This window comes from Dipodomys merriami, unplaced genomic scaffold (assembly GCF_024711535.1).
Source record: "Dipodomys merriami isolate MVZ:Mamm:240054 unplaced genomic scaffold, mDipMer1.0.p SCAF_19, whole genome shotgun sequence".
In the NCBI taxonomy this organism is placed as follows: Eukaryota; Metazoa; Chordata; class Mammalia; order Rodentia; family Heteromyidae; genus Dipodomys; species Dipodomys merriami.
In genome coordinates, this window is record NW_027203270.1 from 15,620,765 (window position 1) to 15,638,626 (window position 17,862).

Genomic DNA, 17,862 nt, shown 5'->3' on the forward strand with positions numbered 1-17,862 from the left:
GCTGTTTTCTGGTGGTTAACTGGAAATTAGAGTTTAACAGACTTTCCTGCCTGGACTGTCTTTGAACTGCAATCCTCAGATCTCAACCTCCTGAGTAGCTGGGATTAGGCATAGCCACTAGCACCTGGCCTCTTTTGTATTTAGTACTGTGTGTCTATCTCTTTTTAAATTTCATTCCCACAATATTTACTGAATAACTTTTCTATACCAGGAAGTATAAGTATAGTGATGATCAAGGTAAGGTACATGCCAGCTTTCAAGGAACATTTGTTCTGGTGGGAAGACAGATAGGCAAGAGAACAAACCTGGCTCTGCTCTGTGTATGAGTATGTGCATGTGCATGTCCTGCTTAGCATGTAGGAGATCTTTGGTTCCATTCCCAGTACTGGTGTGTGTGTGTGTGTGTGTGTGTGTGTGTGTGTGTGTGTGTGTGTGTGTGTGTGTGTGTGTGTGTGTGTGTGTGTGTGTGTGTGTGTGTGTGTGTGTGTGTGTGTGTGTGTGTGTGTGTGTGTGTCTGTGTTGTTGTTGGTCATGGGGCTTGAACTCTGGGCCTAGGGGCTGTCCCTCAACTACAGTGCTACTTCCGGGTTTCTGGTAGTTAATTGGATGTAAGAGTCTCACAGACTTTTCTGCCTAGGCTGGCTTTGAACGGTGATCCTCAGATCTCAGCCTCTTGAGTAGCTAGGATTACAGGCATGAGGCACCATTGTCCAGCTGGATTTTTTTTTCTTTTTTCTTTTTTCTTTTTTTTTTGTAAGTGGGGCCAGGGTGCTGTCCCTCAGCTCTTCATCTCAAGGCTAGTGCTCTACTACTTGAGCCACAGCACCACTTCTGGTTTTTTCAGCTTATGTGGTACTGAGGAATTGATCCCAGGGCCTCATTTATACAAGGCAAGCACTCTACCACTGAGCCACCTTCCCAGCCCATGTTTTTTTTTTTTGCTGGTCATGTGGCCTGAACTCAGGGTCTGGGTTCTGTCCCTCAGCTCTTCAGCTCCAGGCTAGCACTCTACCACTTGAGCCACAGCGCCACTTCTGGCTTTTTCTGCTAATATGGTGCTGAGAATCGAACCCAGGGCCTCATGCATGCAAGGCAAGCACTCTACCACTGAGCTACCTTCCCAGCCCCGCCCATGGTTTTTAAAAACTAAAAATAAAATAAAAAGAGATCGCTGAGTGTGGAGTCACCTACTTATCCCATTGGGCACAAGAGCCATACTGGCTTTGGGTAGGGCCTCAGGCCCTTGAGGGTGAGCTGGCTTGCTCAAAGCTTCTCTGACAATTCCTTGTCCCTAAATAGAGACTGAGCACCACAGGGATGGAGATGAGAGTGTTTAACCTATTTGCTCACTCAGTAGCATTCACTATGAGCCAGTCTGGGGAAACAAGAGTTAAAAAAAGAAAAGAGAAGGGCTCAGCCTACATAATGCAGGAGAGAGGGGAGAGTATATGATCTGCTGGGCAGAAGGGATACCCGACAGCAGGTATCTTAGTGTCCAGAGGGGGCAACAAGACCCTTTACTTGCTCACCTCTTTCCCTACTTCAATAGTGTTTAGCCTACATAGGGTTAAAAATGATTTGAGCAGCTGTGATATTTTTCTAAAAAACTCCTTCCAGCCAACATTTGAAAAGGGAGATATTTTATGTAAATCTCAGCTTCCAGCTTCTCTTAAAAAAAAAAAAATCAAAAGGTCTGGCAACTCATCTCCAAATGACAGCACATGACTGGAGCTAGGGCCAGGATGTTCCCCCTAGATGGGGGCTGTGGTCTTCAGGTGTCCCTCCACCCACATCCTCCCATGTTCCAAGGTGGAGGTCAACATCTAGCTGTTTCTGTTTGACCACAGAGCGTATGCAGCAGCTCTCCTTGAAGAGCTGTCTCCATCAAAAGCGGGAAATGAAAGGCGACAACAAAGGGATGTTGGCTGAGCTCAGCCTTTGAGGTTGCAGTCCTAACAAGACGCAGCCACCAGGCACATCCTGGTGTGTCTGGCATGTCCCTGCCCTGGCTGCAGGGGCCCGCCACTCATTCCTTCCTGAGTGGCGCCACCTCAGCTGTCCATAACCTCACCTAGGCCCCAGGCCCCCAATGTTAGGTTATAGGTCTCAGACAGTTTTGTTTGGTCTCCTCCCTGCCTGGTTCAGAGGGGGGTCTCCGAGGAGCTTCTCTGGGTAGGCCCAGAGGTTGTCTCCCTCCTATAGTCACTGCCCAGGGTCCTGGTGGAAAAGTGGTTAGAAGGCCACAGGAGGAAAAGCAAGGATGAGCTCCATTAGAACCAGGATTCAGTTGGTGTGAGTAAGTAGCTTATACCTGTAATCTTGTGTACTCTGGAGGCTGAGATCTGAGAATTGTGTTTAGTAGCCAGCCCAGACAGTAAAATCCATTAAACTCTAATCTCCACCAAAATACTGCAGGTGGAGCTGTGGCTAAAGGGTAGAGTGTCAACCTTGAGGGCTGGAAAGATGGCTCAGTGGTAGAGCGCTTGCCTTGTATGCATGAGTCCCTGGGTTCGATTCCTCAGCACCACATAAGCAAAAAGAAAAAAGCCAGAAGTGGTGCTGTGGCTCAAGTGGTAGAGCGCTAGCCTTGAGCTGAAGAACTGAGGGACAGCGCCCAGGCCCAGAGTTCAGGCCCCATGACTGGACCCTCCCCCCCCCCCCAAAAAAAAGAGTGTCAATCTTGAGTGAAAAAGCTAAGAGAGAGTGTCGAGGTCCTGAGTTCAAGCCTCAGGACTGGCACACACACACACACACACACACACACACACACACACACACACACACACACACACACACACACAGACAGAACCAGGATTTAGCAGCAGCCTTGGTATTCCCATCTTCCCATTGGGAGACCCTTTTCTTTGTCCTGCCCACTTTCCTCAAAGAACAAAAGGCCAAAGCAGCTATGGTAGCCTAAGAGGGTGGACATCAGTATGCATGTATTTTCAGGAGGGACAGGATTTCTGGACACAAGATATATGATCAGGGGAGAAAGAAACACAGGAGGCATGGAGGAAGCAATTCTTAGTCATTCTCAGCAGACATTTATTGAGTGCTTACTGTGTGCCAAGGAGTAGGCCATGTGCAAGGAACAGCGAAGGAGCAGGGAAGAACCAGGGTCACTGAATTGTCAGTGACACTGTGTGACCCTGGTTAACACTGAGAATGGATTTCCCTCAGGCGCCTCTCTGAGGCCTAGGTTGGGCCCTGGACCCTGAACCCTGAACCTGGCTTGTCTAGATGTTCCTTCTAGCAACCAAAAAAGATAGATCCAGGGAAGGCCATTCCTTCTCCATCCAGGTGTCATGGCACACATTTCTTTAAACACAGACATACTCCGAACAAGTCTTGGACCACACACGTGCACATCCATGCACGTGCGCACACGTGTACACACACACACACACACACACAACACACACACACACACACACACACACACACACACACACACACACACACACACACCACACTTAGAAGCCCAGGCAAACAGCTGTCCAAAGTGGTTGTGGAGGTGCTTTGACCCGCCCCCATGGCTTAGAATTGGAGTCATCCCATTCAGTATAAACCTGCCCCATTTAGAGACAATCCAGACACAAAGGTCTTATGGGAACAGCATAAAGGAAAAGTGGTCAAGGGAATCACTTCTTAAGGCTTTGCTGAGACAGGAATTCTGAGAGGAGCAGGGTCAACAGGGATACATCTCACTGTCCACTTGGCTGCAAGTCCATCCTGGTCAGGGCCACCTTAAGTAGGTGTCCTGTCATCTGGGTGGGGGTGCCTTGTTCCCTGTGCTGTCTACCCTCTTCCAGAGCCATCAAATAATACCCCATGGTTAAGTGCCTGCTAACTGCCAGATACACTACTGTGCAGGCGCTTTACTTACACACCCCTGCAGTCATTCTTGGTGAGTACCATTGACTCTGTGTTACACATGAGGAAACTGAGGCTCAAGACTTGCCTAAGTGCACCAGAGAGAATGTGGTCAGGCCTGGTGACCTTTGCTCCTCAGTGTCTCCTCAGCATGGGGAGATAGGCCACTATCTGAGAAGGGCCAAGGTCAGGGATGGCCAGTGTCCCTTATCCAATCTTAGATCTGCCCAGAAGGGTGACTAACTTCAGAGACCAAGGGACACAGGCAGTGGCTCCATGTTGGCAAGGAGATGCCAGAGTGGTGACAGGTGACAGGCCAACCTCATGAAGCATGCAGAGCCTCCTTGACCCCTAGGAAGCTTCTTAAATGCCCCCACCCCCACCCCGCTCCCAAATCAGGCTCCAGGTGTCAGGGTATGGGGAAAATCTCATAGAGCCTACCTGTTCACCCCAACACCCCACCCTCAAAGAAATACTGCGGCCTGCAATCCCTCTGATTCAGAGGCCCTGGGCTACTACCCTCATAAACCGTGTGTTTGGGGAAATTGAGCCCCTGGTAATTAGCACAGATAAGGCACCTCTCTGTCCCAAAAGCCCCTTAAGAATATGTCATTGAGTCCTTCACAAGAAAGGTGACTGCTACTGAAATTGGCCCCTGGAGCCAGGTTCTGTGGAGAAGGCAGAATAGAACTCCTTACAGGAACTCTTTACCACAGGCTCCCTATAGCTCGTCCCTGCCCCTCACCATCTACCATCTGCTCAGGTTCAGACAAACAAGTGCATCAAAGCTCCACTTAGCAGGGCTTGGTGATGTATGCTTGTAATCACAGCACTAGCACCCGAAAAGCTAAGGCAGGAGGATGCAGCATTTGAAGCTAGAGATATAGTTAGACCCCGACTCCTGGGAAGCACTCCCAACTCTATTTAGCTGAAAGTACTTGCGCTAAGGTCTAGGACAGTCCTTACTGTTGTGATCCTAATTCCAGATCTCTCTGTTTCCAGTGCCCTTGGGTTCTAGTGCAATGTGATGCCCTTAGATTGCCTAGGCCATAGTAAGACTATGTAAAGTTCTTTTGACTATGTCCATACTGGGCACAGGAGGGGAAGAGTGGAGTGAAAGAGGAGTCCCTAAAGGGCCTGTATATTGCCTTTGATCTCTGCCAAGATAGAACTGACTGTGGGTAAGGGCTGGCAGGAGAAGCTGCAGACAGAGGCCGAGTGCTTGGATCCCAGGATCTAGGGAGACTAGAGAAGAGGGGTTCCCACATTGCTCCTGCTCTGAATCCACTTCCTGTTCATTCCCCCATGGGAGCCTGAAGGACAAGGGGGAAGATGGGAGGGCTGTGGCCACTCGGTGCCCTGGCTTGTGATCAGGTCTCCATCTCGGGGCGTGAGAATCTGGAGTGACCAGAGAGTTGTCCCTGCCACCAAGTGATCCATCAACCTCCAGGGCTCAAATGACTCCACTGGGTGAATAGAATGTACGCTACTCCAGAGGGAGCACTACATGTAAAAAATAGAGACTATATCTCAGCTTGCTCCTTTTTGTCCAGCTGTTGCTGCCCTACTAGAGGCTGGGGCACCCTGGGCTGCAGCAGGGAATGGGATGTTCTGGTCTAAAGGGAAATTAGCTTCTCTGATGACTTAAGACCTGCATTGGAGTCCAGGTTCTAACCTCAGGCAAGTTACTTCACCTCTCTTGGCCTTAATTTTTCCAAGTGTCAAAGGATGACAATGTCTATTTCATCTAGACTGTTAACACAATTGCATGATCACAAGAAACTATGTAACCCTTCTATTCTATAAAAGTAAGGGTAGAATGGCCCTTGACTAGGCTTATTTTACTGGCTTACGCCTCTGCCTCCTACACCACTGTCCATGGATTGCTTTCTGCCCTCGTTTCTTTCTTTCTTTTTTTCCTTTTTTATTTTTTGTTGGTCATGGGGCTTGAACTCAGGGCCTGGGCATTGTCCTTGAGCTTTTGTGTTCAAGGCTAATGCTCTACCACTTTGAGCCACAGCACCACTTCTGGTTTTCTGTTGCTTAATTGAAAATAAAGAGTCTCACGGACTTTCCTGCCTGGGCTGGCTTGGAACAATGAGCCTCAGATCTCAGCTAGGATTTCAGTCATGAGCCACCGGTGCCCAGCTTTTGCTCTCATTTTCTAGTTTCTCAATGCCAGCATCTTTCCTCAAAGTGCCACAACTCAGGGATGCTGGGACTGGACACTGCTAGGGACAGACAGGTTGACTGTCCAACCTCCATATTCCCAGCTGGAAGCGATGCTGCCAGAGGCTCTTCAAACTATCCTGCTCTTCAAACCATGCAGCAAGGCATCAGATCCAAGGCAGAGGCAAGACATGGAGTCTGCCATTGTCACCAAAACCCCAGGAGCCTCCACTGTTGATGCCATCCAGTTACACAGTGGGGGAGATGGCTCCAGTGGTTATAGCCAGGTCTCAGCAACATTTTTCTCCTTTTCTTGTCTTGGTTTGTTGAGACAGTCACTGTAGCTGAGGCTAGCATCAAGTTCCCGATCCTTCTGCTCAGCCTCCTGAGTGCTGAGATTATGGGTGCGCACCACCATGCCTGATACCACATCCCTTTCTTGGACAGCCCCAACCCTTGTGAATGTGGGGAAAAGTGCTGAGTGCTTGCTTTGAAGACATGGGCTTGACTTTAACTCAGCATTTCCTGTGTTTCACTATAAAACTTTTCTAACTAGAATAACTATTAACTCATCACAGACCAGTGTTCTGGGCAGTGTTTGGGAAATGACAATTATGTGCTTTTGGGGGACCAAACCCAGAGCCTTACTCATGCTAAACACGTATTCTACCACTGAGCTACACCCTTAATTCATTATGTTTGGATTGTGATTTTTTTTTTTGTATGTATGTGCTAGTACTACAATTGAGTGCTCCATCAACTTGCTTGCTTGTGGCTGGCACTCTACCATTTGAGCCATGTCCCCAGTCCAGCATTTTGCTGGTTACTTGAAAATGGATTCTCATGGGCTTTTCTACCACGGCTGGCTTTGGAGCATGATCTTCTGCATCTGTCTTCCTGAGTAGCTAGGATTACAGGCATGAGCTACTAGTACCCGACTGGGTTGGATTTTTTTTTTTTAATGTTTGATTAGACTGAAGCCTAGGAGATTCGGTGGTCCATTGTAACTGTGGAGCTTGAATTTGCTCTTCCTCATCTCTGTTAATCCCGTCCACCCCCACCATATCCTGATGCTGCTCTCTGAGCCTGCAGTTTTCTGGGGTCATCCTGACTTGCACTTAGGAGGAACCCTCAGGGTGTGGAACAGTGACAGGAAATTTGTGTAGATGATGAGAAGGGGTCAGGATTAGTCAGTGTGGCTGGGACAGACAGCTGGGGAGGGAAAGGCCCACATGTCTATGTAGTAAAATTTAAAAAAGAAATCTATAGTAGGGTGTATTTTTTTCCTGTCCCACTGTTCTTCCTCTGACAGGCCACCCAGGGAGAATGGTTATCAGCAAGGTACAGCTTGTGAGGCTAGTCAGTGGCAGAATACCTTACCCTGCCATTTCCTCTGTACCTCGAGTCAGGCACATGCAGCGGTCAACTGATAATGCTAGGAGGGCATCCCTTACCAGGAGGAAAATGGGTTTATTGCTTTATAAAAATAAGTCTGATAAAACTTGAGAAAACAACTACAGACCTAAAAATCAACCCACTCCTCTTGGCACCCCAGGAGGTCTCAGACACATTTCTAGGGATGGTCAAGGTGAGTGGGGTAGTGAGCCAGGCTGGACTGGCCTTTTCCAAGTAAACAGCTCCGAGGCTCTGGTGGAATCTGCCAGCAGGGGGCACTGTGGCCCAACAGCCATGGACAAGCTACTGGCTATGAAAAGGCTGCTCAGGTATATCCTAGGAATGCTGCAGACCTAGCTGGCTCTTGATCTGGTCTGTGGGGATAAAGGCAAACCTTAGAGCCCACTATCATCTCACACACATGTATACACACACACACCCTATGGGAAGAACACACACCTCTGTCATTCACCAATCTACTTCCCTTCTTAGGCCTGGACCTCCATGTCTGCCAGCTACAGCCTTACTACTGCCCCACATTAACAGCTATGGGGTGGAGTGGGGGAAAGGCTGACCTAGTGGTGTCCATTTAATTCCCTTCAGGTTGCAGACTGGACCCAGGGTGGCAGTGGAAATGTTCTCCCTCCAACTCTGAGGGAGGAGATGAGTGATGGATGACCCATCAGCCTTGCCCATGACCCCTGGGGCCTTGTGTATGATCATCCTGGCCTCCAATCCCCTCCCCAGGCCACCAATGAGAGAACAGGCCATGGAGAGGCCACAGGGGGCTGCGATTACAAAGGGGTTAGCACCAACAACAGGAAGCGGGGTCTTCCTTCCTCAGGCAGCTGCAGACTGGCCAAGGGAGGAGGTGAGGGGCCAGGCAAGGGGTGCAGACAGTGAAGCCTTTGTCCTCAGGCAGGCGTGGTCAGTGGGCATGCAGCTGAGGGGCAGGTGGTGGGAAGTGGATGTCAGGCCCCTTTACTTTGGCAAGAGGCAGAATCCAGACTCTTGAGAGAGAGCAAGAAAACAAGCCTGCCTGCTGGAGGGTACCCTTAGTTCCTCCTGCAGTCACCATGAGACCCAAGGCCTCAGGGTCCCTTAGGGACCTTGGGGGGTAAGAGCAAGGCCAGGGCAGCCCTGCTTCCAGCAGAGGAAATCTCCCGTCATGGGCTCTCTCCCATCCTTCCACCACTGAGGTCTGAGGCAGGTACCAGGGCCCTGGGAAGAAGTGTGGACTCATTCCAACATGGTGAAGGAGATGATCCTGGTGGGGAGGGGGTGGGGTCCTCTAGGGTGGGAAGGAGTATGTCAGTCAGTCACTGAAGCATGGACAAGAGGTCCCAGTTCTGAGGTGGTAGTGCTACACAAAAGCCTCCCGATTGGATGAGCCATTGATCTTCAAGAACAGCTTGTCATCTTCCCTCTTCTGCTGCAGCTGCCTCTCCAGCTGGCGCCGGTAGCAGATCAGGTAGAGGGGCAGGCAGAACCCTAGCATGCTCATGATGAGCAGCCCCACGTTCACCTGGGGAAGGGGAGGAGAGGCCATCACCAGGGGCAGGGGCTGTGGTCACTTCAGGACCCAGCTCAGCATCTTTCCACACGTACCCTCACTTGGGTTTGGGGAAGGAAAGTGGTCACAGCAGAAGGGGAAAAAAATGAAACAGAAAAACTCCACATGTCAGGTACCAGTGGTTCATGCCTATAGTCCTAGCTACTCAGGAGGCTGAGATCTGAGGATCAGGGTTCAAAATCAGCCCATGCAGGAAAGTCAGTAATCTTATTTTCAATTAGCCACCCCCCCCCCAAAAAAAAGGTCAGAAATGGACATGAGGCTCAAGTGGTAGAGCACTAGCCTTGAGGGGAAAAAAAAAAGTTCAGGGACAGTGCCTAGAATCTGAGTCCAAGCCCCAGGACTGGCCTCAAAAACATAAGAGGGGCCAGGCACTGGTGGCTCATGCCTGTAATCCTAGCTACTCAGGAGGCTGAGATCTGAGGATCGCGGTTCAAAGCCAGCCCAGGCAGGAAAGACCGTGAGACTCTTATCTCCAATAAACCATTCAGAAAACCGGAAGTGGTACTGTGGCTCAAGTGGTAGAGTACTAGCCTTGAGCTGAAGAGCTGAGGGATAGCGCCCAGGCCCAGAGTTCAAGCCCCACAACCGACAAAAATAAAATAAAATATAATAAGAGGGCCAGGAATGTGTCTTAGTGGTAGAGTGCTTGCCTAGCATGCATGAAGCCCTCAGTTCAATCCTCAGTACCACAGAAAAAGCAGGAATTGGGGCTATGGCTCAAGTGGTAGAGTGCTAGCCTTGAGCAAAAGAAGCCCAAGGACAGTGCCCAGGCCCTAAGTTCAAGCCCCAGGACTGGCAAACAAAACAAAAAAATACATAAGAAAAGTAAAGAAAAAAAAAAAGCTCAACAGATCACAGATCCCAAGGCCTGTCACTCCACATTCCAATATCCCAATTTCCTGGTTGCCCACTCAGCAGCTGCCCTCAGGGCCCTGCCTGAGATCAGGACAGTTCATGGTACCTGGTTAAGAATCCTGGCCCTTGGCAGGATTTACAGGAACTCACTTCTGTTTTTCCCAAATCAGGTACAGAAAGACCATTTTTCTCCTTTTGCCTGGCAACGTTCACAAAGGTGACCTGATTTTGTCCTAACCCAAGTTCCCAAACAGCCTGTCCTTAAGGTTCCCAGCTCCCAGGAAACAGAATAGAGCAATGCCTATGACCACTGCCTGGCCCTTCTTACCCATAGAGGGTCTCCTTCGAGGGGACCCATCATGGCCAGAAACAGGGGCTGCTGTAGGAGAGCAAAGAGTGCGCTGACCAGAGACTGAAGTCCTGTGAGGCTGCCAAACTGGGTAGAGGGGTACCTGTGGGGGCAATCAAGACCTGTCAACAGCCTGTGCCATTTTTGGGCTTCCCACACCCTACCTTAGCCTGGCCCCTGAGTACCAGTACCCAAGGAGGCACCTTTGGTCTGCCTGAGTCAGGAGAACATTGAGAGGGTTGGGTGCTGGCTCTGGGTTACTTTCTTGTTTGGACCACCCCAAGGACCAGACTCTCAGAAGAGATGCTCCCCCAACCCCTTGCAACTAGATGTGCCCTGGGCCTGTAGGTGTCTGGTGGAGTTAAGTGGAAAGAGTGGTGCCAGCAGGCGTCTGCGGCTTGGGAAACGTGCCCAGGGAGCAGGTCGGAGGCTGGGCCTGGCTCTGCTGTACCCTCCTCCAGAGCAGCATTGTGTAATCACGGAAACTCAGCATCACAGTTCTTGCCCGACTCCCTCACACCCTGCCAAGGCAGCCACAACTTCCTCCATGTAGTGTGTGTGTGTGTGTGGGGGGGGGAGGCAGGGGATAGGCCGACCTGGAATGACCCCCGTGGGATACTGCTAGAAGAGGGAAGGAGTTCTGGGTTAAATCTTGGTGAACCTCAGGAAGAGAAGGGGCTCCCAGCAAGCAATGAGCTAGTCAAGAGATGGTAAATGGTATGTTTGGATTCCAGTTTTAGGACCAAGCCATGAGCCAAAGGAGGGCCAGCTGTGTAGGCTCTTGGAAAAAGTGCAGCTTTCATTTCAGCTAAAGCCCAAGATGGTTATGGCCGTAGTGGGGCCTTTGAGGCCTTGGGCAAGGATAGCTTGGCACATTCTGGGGTCAGTTACCCATGTCGCTGCCCTGTTGAGAGCCATTTGAACTTAAACATTTAGCTTTGGGTTGTCCTAATGAGCAGCCAGAGGCAGTCCCAGGACTCAGCTGAGTAGCAATTCATGAGGCCTGAGGCACTGACCTGAGTTGAAAGAATGACTTCGTGTTAAATGCCAAGGCTCCTGGGTATCCAACTGTCTGCCCAATGTCCTACCTGCTTCCAGGTGTGGCCGTTTCCTGACACGGCCAGCAGAAACCCTGGGGTACTTACTCTGATGGTGGAGTAGGCTGGCCCAGCCCCAGGGACTCAATTCCATGTGGCCTACCCTCAGATCATGCCCTCTCCTCACCCAGAAGACCACCCACAGCTTCCAGGACTTACACGGCGGCATACAGGCCCCCAACGGCAGAGTGGATAAATCCTCGCACGATTGTGTGCAGGACAAAGGAGAAGATCTTTGGAAAGGAGAACAGAGCGTGAGCAGCAGACCCCCAGGACAATCCCCTTCTCCCCCGCCCCCGCCCCCACCCCCCAGCTATTCCTCCGCATAAAATCAGGAGTAACCTGGAATTGGCTGCCCATCTTCCCAGAGCTGACTGTGACATTTTCAGGAACTATGTAGCCAGTTGTTAAACACAGTCATGATTAAAAATTAAATTGTATAAGCTTATAATTAAATAGATTATGTTAAAACAAAGGTAGTGAATACTCAAATCTCATCTCTCTCTCTCTCTCTCTCTTTCTCTCTCTCTCTCTCTCTCTCTCCTTCTCTCTTTCTCTCTCTGTTGCTAGTATGAGAGTTTGAATTCAGGGCATCTCATTTTGTTCAATGGCATTCTACAACTTGAGCCATATCCCCAGGCTGGCTTTTTGCTGCTTATTTCAGAGACAGAGCCTTGCAGACTTTTCTGCTCAGACTAATTTTGAACAACATCCTCTGGATCTCAGCTCCCTAAGTAGCCAGAATTATAGGCATGAGCCACTGCCATTTGTTTTCTAATTCTTTTACTCTTTTACAGCTATCTGTGCTCTGAAGGTGTCTTATATATGTTATATGCAAGCTAATAGCATACAGTGATGGGTTACTGTGAATTTTTTCACTTTTTTCCACTTCCACATCACTGTCAACATATTGAGAGCTTGAAGTCAGCCAGGATGAGAGCATTAATCCATGGCATCTGCAGATGCTACAGATTAGCATCTGCCCTCCCATAGGCCCCTAAGGCTACCAATTCTATGAATAAATATGCATTTGTGCAACATTGAGCAAGAAGTTACCAATCATGACCTTGATCTATCTTTGCCTTACCTGCCTTACTTGATCTGTCTTTGTCCTTGGCAGGTGGCTGGCCTCATCTCCTTAGCAAAATTCTATAGCATTAGAATAGGCCCCTTCCTGGGAAGAACACCACTGAGCTCAGCAAGCTCAGAGACGCCCCTGTGAATGATCGCTGAGAGGCACCAGAGACAACTGCTTTGCCACCACGACCCTGTATTTGCCCTTTGTGTGTTTTATACACAGCCCTGCCATCTTGCTTAGCAGCTAGGACCTGTTCTCAGGAATGTGGGTGGTAGAGGGGGCAGGGGCTGCCCTTGGCAGGGTTGAGAGAGGGCTGTGGCTGAATGCACATGCACATGCGCACACACATTTGTATGAACTCCTTCTCTGCACTCCCAATGCCTTACTGCCTTTTCACAACTTGTCCTGCAATGAACTTGGTAAAACAAAAAGCAGATAACTGTCCTCCACTGAGCATTGCCCCTGGACTGGACAAGATGGTCAGGGCAAGGGTCTGCCAGCCTGACAGATAGAGCAGCTTAGGAGGCCAGGGAGGAGCCAGGAGAAAGGACACTGCCACCTGGAACTGGTATGAGTCCCTCATGAGTCTCTCTACTCCCGTTTGCATGCACAGTGTTGGCACATACTCATGACTACCTGTGGGTGCACACAACTGCATGCTCAACGTAGCTGAACACCTGGCTCCTTGTAAACAAGAAGGGCCTCTTACCTTTCTCTTGGAGCTGGTCTGACATACCATATGGTCTTTGGCTATGGTCTTTATGCAATACCATCACATATGTCTCTTTAAAGTGTGTTTGAGTACTGGGACAAAATCTACTGCCTGAACATTATCACAAGCCAAAGAGTGGGGTTAGGGAAGTGACAAAGTATACATTGCTCCTAATCTATATCAACTTTCAAAAACATCAGAAATACTGTGTAAAATTGGGTGCTGGAACATGTTTGTGAATCCCAGCATCCAGGAGAATCTTGAGTTTGAGGCCAACCTGAGCTCCATAGTGAAACCTAGGTGCAAGGCCACGATCACTGTTGTTTTCCAGTTTTTCCATGGCAGAGGCCCTGTGGGCACTCTTATACTAGATGGAGATGCTCCCATCAATACCACCAGCTGGCCACACTTATTTGGACAGCAGCTTCCAGATGTTTGAACAAATGCAAAATAAGCCACCAGACTACTGCCCTACACAGTTCCAAGAAATGGATGAAGGTGGTATTCATGGCACACAAGATACCCAAAAGACCAAGAAGAGCAATGTATTTTCATGGAGAAGAGCTCTGTGAAAGAACCCAAATGTCCCTACAGCTCCACCTCCCATTGGGCATAGAGCTGCCCATAAATAACAGTGGCTAAATAAAGCTCTGGGTGCTAGTAGCTCATGCCCAGAATCTTAGCTACTCAGGAACTGAGATCTGCGGATCACAATTCAAAGCTTGTTAAGGGAAGAAAGTCCATGAGACTTATTTCCAATTAACCAGTAAAAAGCCAAAAGTGGGAGCTGTGGCTCAAATGGCAGAGTGCTAGCCTTGAGCACAAAAGCTCAGGGACAGTGTCCAGGCCCTGAGCACAAGCCCCAGGACTGGCACACACAAAAACGATCCCACTGTCTTTGTTGATGGCTTCTGTGACATACAACATAGTTTTCAGTGTCTAAACAAACTTCCTTCTCATTGTTCTACTACCACCTCCCCATCTGGCCCCTTCTTTTGTTCATACCCACCTGTAGGGGCAGATTGGGAATGAGGCAGGTCACCCCAAAGCCCACGAGCAGCAGGTTAGTAAAGGCAAAGGCCCGCATGGCATTGGTGATCTTTTGGATCTGCCGGTCACGCTTCTTCTTTTTCTCACCTCTGTGGAGACAGAACACACAGCCGCTGAGGGTTGGGGAGGCTCCCTGGAGGAAGTCAGCCCTCCCAGGAAGTCAGGTTTAGGGGATCCTCACTTATGGACTGATGCAAGACTTACAGGTGACCCAAGAGTATCTTAGTGGCTCTGTTCGGGCTAGACTAGCTACAGGACACTTCCCAGGCCATTTCTGGGTTTTGCACTGAATGTGAAACTTAGTAGAGAGTCTCTGACCCAGGAGGATGGCCCTCAGTACACTACATTGCCCAGGGAGGGGAGCTCAGATGATGGGGAGGGAAGCAGAAGGTTCCCTGGGCTTGGATGCAGCAAAAGCCTCACTTTACAATTGGCTCTGAGTTCATACTTGGTGGCAAGTTGGTAATAAGCCAGATAATAAGCCGAGAGGGGGTGGGAAGGGAATGGATTTCCCCTTGGGGGGGGCAGGAGAGGGTGAAGGAGAAAATAAATATGCAGCAGATGGAGCAGGGATGGGCACAAATAACCCCTTGGCTGTAGGGCCTGACCTAGATAACAGAGTATTCTCTATAATTATTTCCTTGTGAATTAACTACTACTGATGCCAGTCTTACCATCCACACCGACACCCCATGGACATCCAAGAGTGAAAGCCAAGTACCCAGAGATTCTGGGCAAGGAGTCCAGACCCACTGCTTGCTAACTATGTGACCTCAGGCAGGTGACTCAACCACCTCGCTTCAGTCCCCTCATCTGTAAAATGGGTACTATACCAGTTCACACCTCCCATGGTGTCAGGAGGCTGAACTAAAGCATTGTGTGCTAAGTGCTTGGCACTGAGCCTAACACAATAAAAAACAGCTTATTATATTAAGGTGGAGTTGTAGAAGACAAGTTTAGCTTATACTCTGATCTTAGAGCCCAGCCCTTCTATAAAGTAGGGCTGCAGCACCTTGTTTAATCCTCACAATCATCAACAAATCCATTAGTGCATCTGGTTGTAGCAGCTTTCTACTAGAACTGAGTGGGATAAACCCTGAGGCATAAACTCTGGCTTTATGATGGCCCCATGCTGCTGCCTTGCCAGGGATCTGAGGCCCTCATGGGGCCCTGGTCTTTCCTCTGGTGTCTCCTCTCCTTTCATCTAGCTCAGTCCCTCCCAAGCTTTAGTGCATCAAAGAAGAGGTGGGAGACACTGAAGAGCCAATGAGTACTCAAGGACTCGGGAGAAGGTACAGGGCCCACTTCTCTCTCACCCTTCCTTCTGCCTGTAAAACTGAACCTGCCCACCTTGGCCCTGCCAAGGTAATCTTTCTCAGTGTTCTTTTTTCTGGGGACTGGGATTGGGCCTACGCACTGGGGGGCGTCTTTCTCCTCAGGCTCCTCAGAGGTATCTTCACATTCCTTTAACCGCCAGTCCATGATGTAACCGATGACAGGGGCTGTCAGCAGGCAGAGCAGCTGGAGCGCACCGAAGATGGAGGTGTAGAGGGCAACTGGGGAAAAAAATACAGTTTGATATGTCACAGAGGCCTGGAGACAGGCTGGGTAAAAGCTGAAGGGGCTGGAGTCTACAGGAGCTCTTCTGGAGTCTTCCCCCAAGCCCCTGGCTCACCACAGGTTTTGAGGGAAGCCCAGAGCCCTTAGCTTCTCAATCAAAACTGATCAAGTGGTAGGTCACCTAATTTTCTGCTCTAAATTCCCATCTATTTCCCAGAAATGGCTAATGAAATCCAGTATGTCACAATGATTCCCCACCAGAAGTTCTAGGAAGTTACTATGACTTGGGAACCACAAAATTACCAATGCCCACAATTGAGGCTTTGTGTGACTAGCCATTATTTTTCTGCCTCTAGAAATATACCAGGAAGGCACCAGTCACAGGAACTTTGACGTAAGAGCATCCATCTTCAAAGAAACTTAAAATTATTGTAGGGAGGGTGTCAGAGAAATAGCTGAAAGTTAATTGCTCCTCCCCCCTACCCCCCACTAGTTCAGTCAAGAGGGGTGTTCAAGGTAAGACACCTCTGGGTGTTCGTTGAACAGTCTGGCTGGGATGAACCGCTGCTTACCCGTGGCCATCACTGCATTGAGAAAGCAAAGGAAGAAAAGCACAAGGAGAAGTTAGTGGCAGAAATTGAAACAACTATTGCAGGTAGAGCACTCCCTCAGAGTGCTCAGAAGTGGCTAAGCCTATGCCAGACTCACAGGAAGAATCTGAGAGAGAGAGAGAGAGAGAGAGAGCTGTCTGCTGGTGCCTCATCATGGGCAGGATGGTGAGTCAGGCCGACAGTGTTGGCCAGTACCGTGATGGGGAAGTGGCGTGCTGAGTACAGAAGGCCTGCCAGAAACTGAGTCCTCCACTACCGTATGACCCTGTGGGAATGCTGCTCTCTCAGTTACTTCCTGCTGCTCTCAGACAGAGAGAGAAAGGTGCAAGAATCTGCCATGCCATCTGATACCCCTACCTTCTTCTTGATCCAGTAGCAGCCATTCTAGGCAGAGCCAGACCAAACTTCCTGCCCCAATTTCCTCTACTCCTTGAAACTGATTTTTAAAAATTAAAATATGTCAGAGACTTGCTATGTAGCCCAGGCTGGCCTCAAACTTATAATCTTATTTCAGCTTCCCACATAAGCTAGGATTACATAGCTAGTGCTATGGTGTCCAGTTCAAAACTAGTGTGTGTGTGTGTGTGTGTGTGTGTGTGTGTGTGTGTGTGCGCGCGCGCGCGCGCGCGTGTGTGTGTATGCATGTGTGTGTGGTACTGGGGGCTTGAACTCCAGGCCTTGTGCTCTTGCCTAGATTTTTCATTTGTTTGTTTACAAATTTTGTGCAAAGTTATGCACGTTGCACATTGGATTCTCCATTTGTCCAATATTATCCCATTCCCTGGGATGTCTGTTTCTTTTGTGAAAGCAGAACTTCTCATTCCTGTTCCAAACTGATATTTGCTTCGTTACAAAGCATCATCTCCTCGGTACAAACAAGTAAACCAACAAAGGAACGCTACACGCCAATGAGCCTGCCAACAAAGAGGACTAGCCGACTGCTGGTCCCACTGCTACAGAGTGACTAACGCTGACTCAGCTGGCCCAGGAAAGCACAGGAGAGCAAAGGCTCTCCCCAGCTGAAGACCTTCCGCTGCTGTTTTCCTGCTGGTTATCAGTCTTGTTTACCGGAGCTAACAAGCCTCGACTAGATTACTTGTTCCTGGGAAGCCTATGTTTCCCTGTTTCCCAGTATAGGACACAGATCCCAGTGTGGACCTAACTGCTGTGCCCACTGGACACATATCCTCCCCCTGGGATCCCAGGTCTCCAGGTGCCATGCTTGCGGTCTTCAGGAATCCAGATGGGGCTGGACTTGCCATCAGCAGCCCCAGGTGTAGGCCTGAGCTCTACTGTTTTCACACACACACACACACACACACACACACACACACACACACACACACACACACACACACACACGGCCTCCCAGCAGCCCCAGGTGTAGGCCTGAGCTCTACTGTTTTCACACACACACACACACACACACACACACACACACACACGGCCTCCCAGCAGCCCCAGGTGTAGGCCTGAGCTCTACTGTTTTCACACACACACACACACACACACACACACACACACACACACACAC

The 17,862-nt window shown here is 49.6% G+C and overlaps 1 protein-coding gene across 5 annotated transcripts in view; it reads right to left on the bottom strand.

Moving 5' to 3' along the window:
* Positions 1-3,031: 3,031 nt before the first annotated feature.
* Slc43a2 (solute carrier family 43 member 2) overlaps positions 3,032-17,862 on the bottom strand; it is a 50,822-nt gene continuing 35,991 nt past the window's right edge. For all 5 annotated transcript variants that reach the window (XM_070027456.1, XM_070027455.1, XM_070027458.1 and 2 more), the window contains 5 exons: positions 15,575-15,713; positions 14,117-14,246; positions 11,477-11,550; positions 10,200-10,323; positions 3,032-8,965 (listed from right to left, as the gene is read on the bottom strand). In XM_070027456.1, coding sequence (XP_069883557.1) covers positions 8,804-8,965; positions 10,200-10,323; positions 11,477-11,550; positions 14,117-14,246; positions 15,575-15,713 — 629 coding nt within the window. In that variant the 3' untranslated portion in view covers positions 3,032-8,803. The remainder of the gene's footprint in view (positions 8,966-10,199; positions 10,324-11,476; positions 11,551-14,116; positions 14,247-15,574; positions 15,714-17,862) is intronic.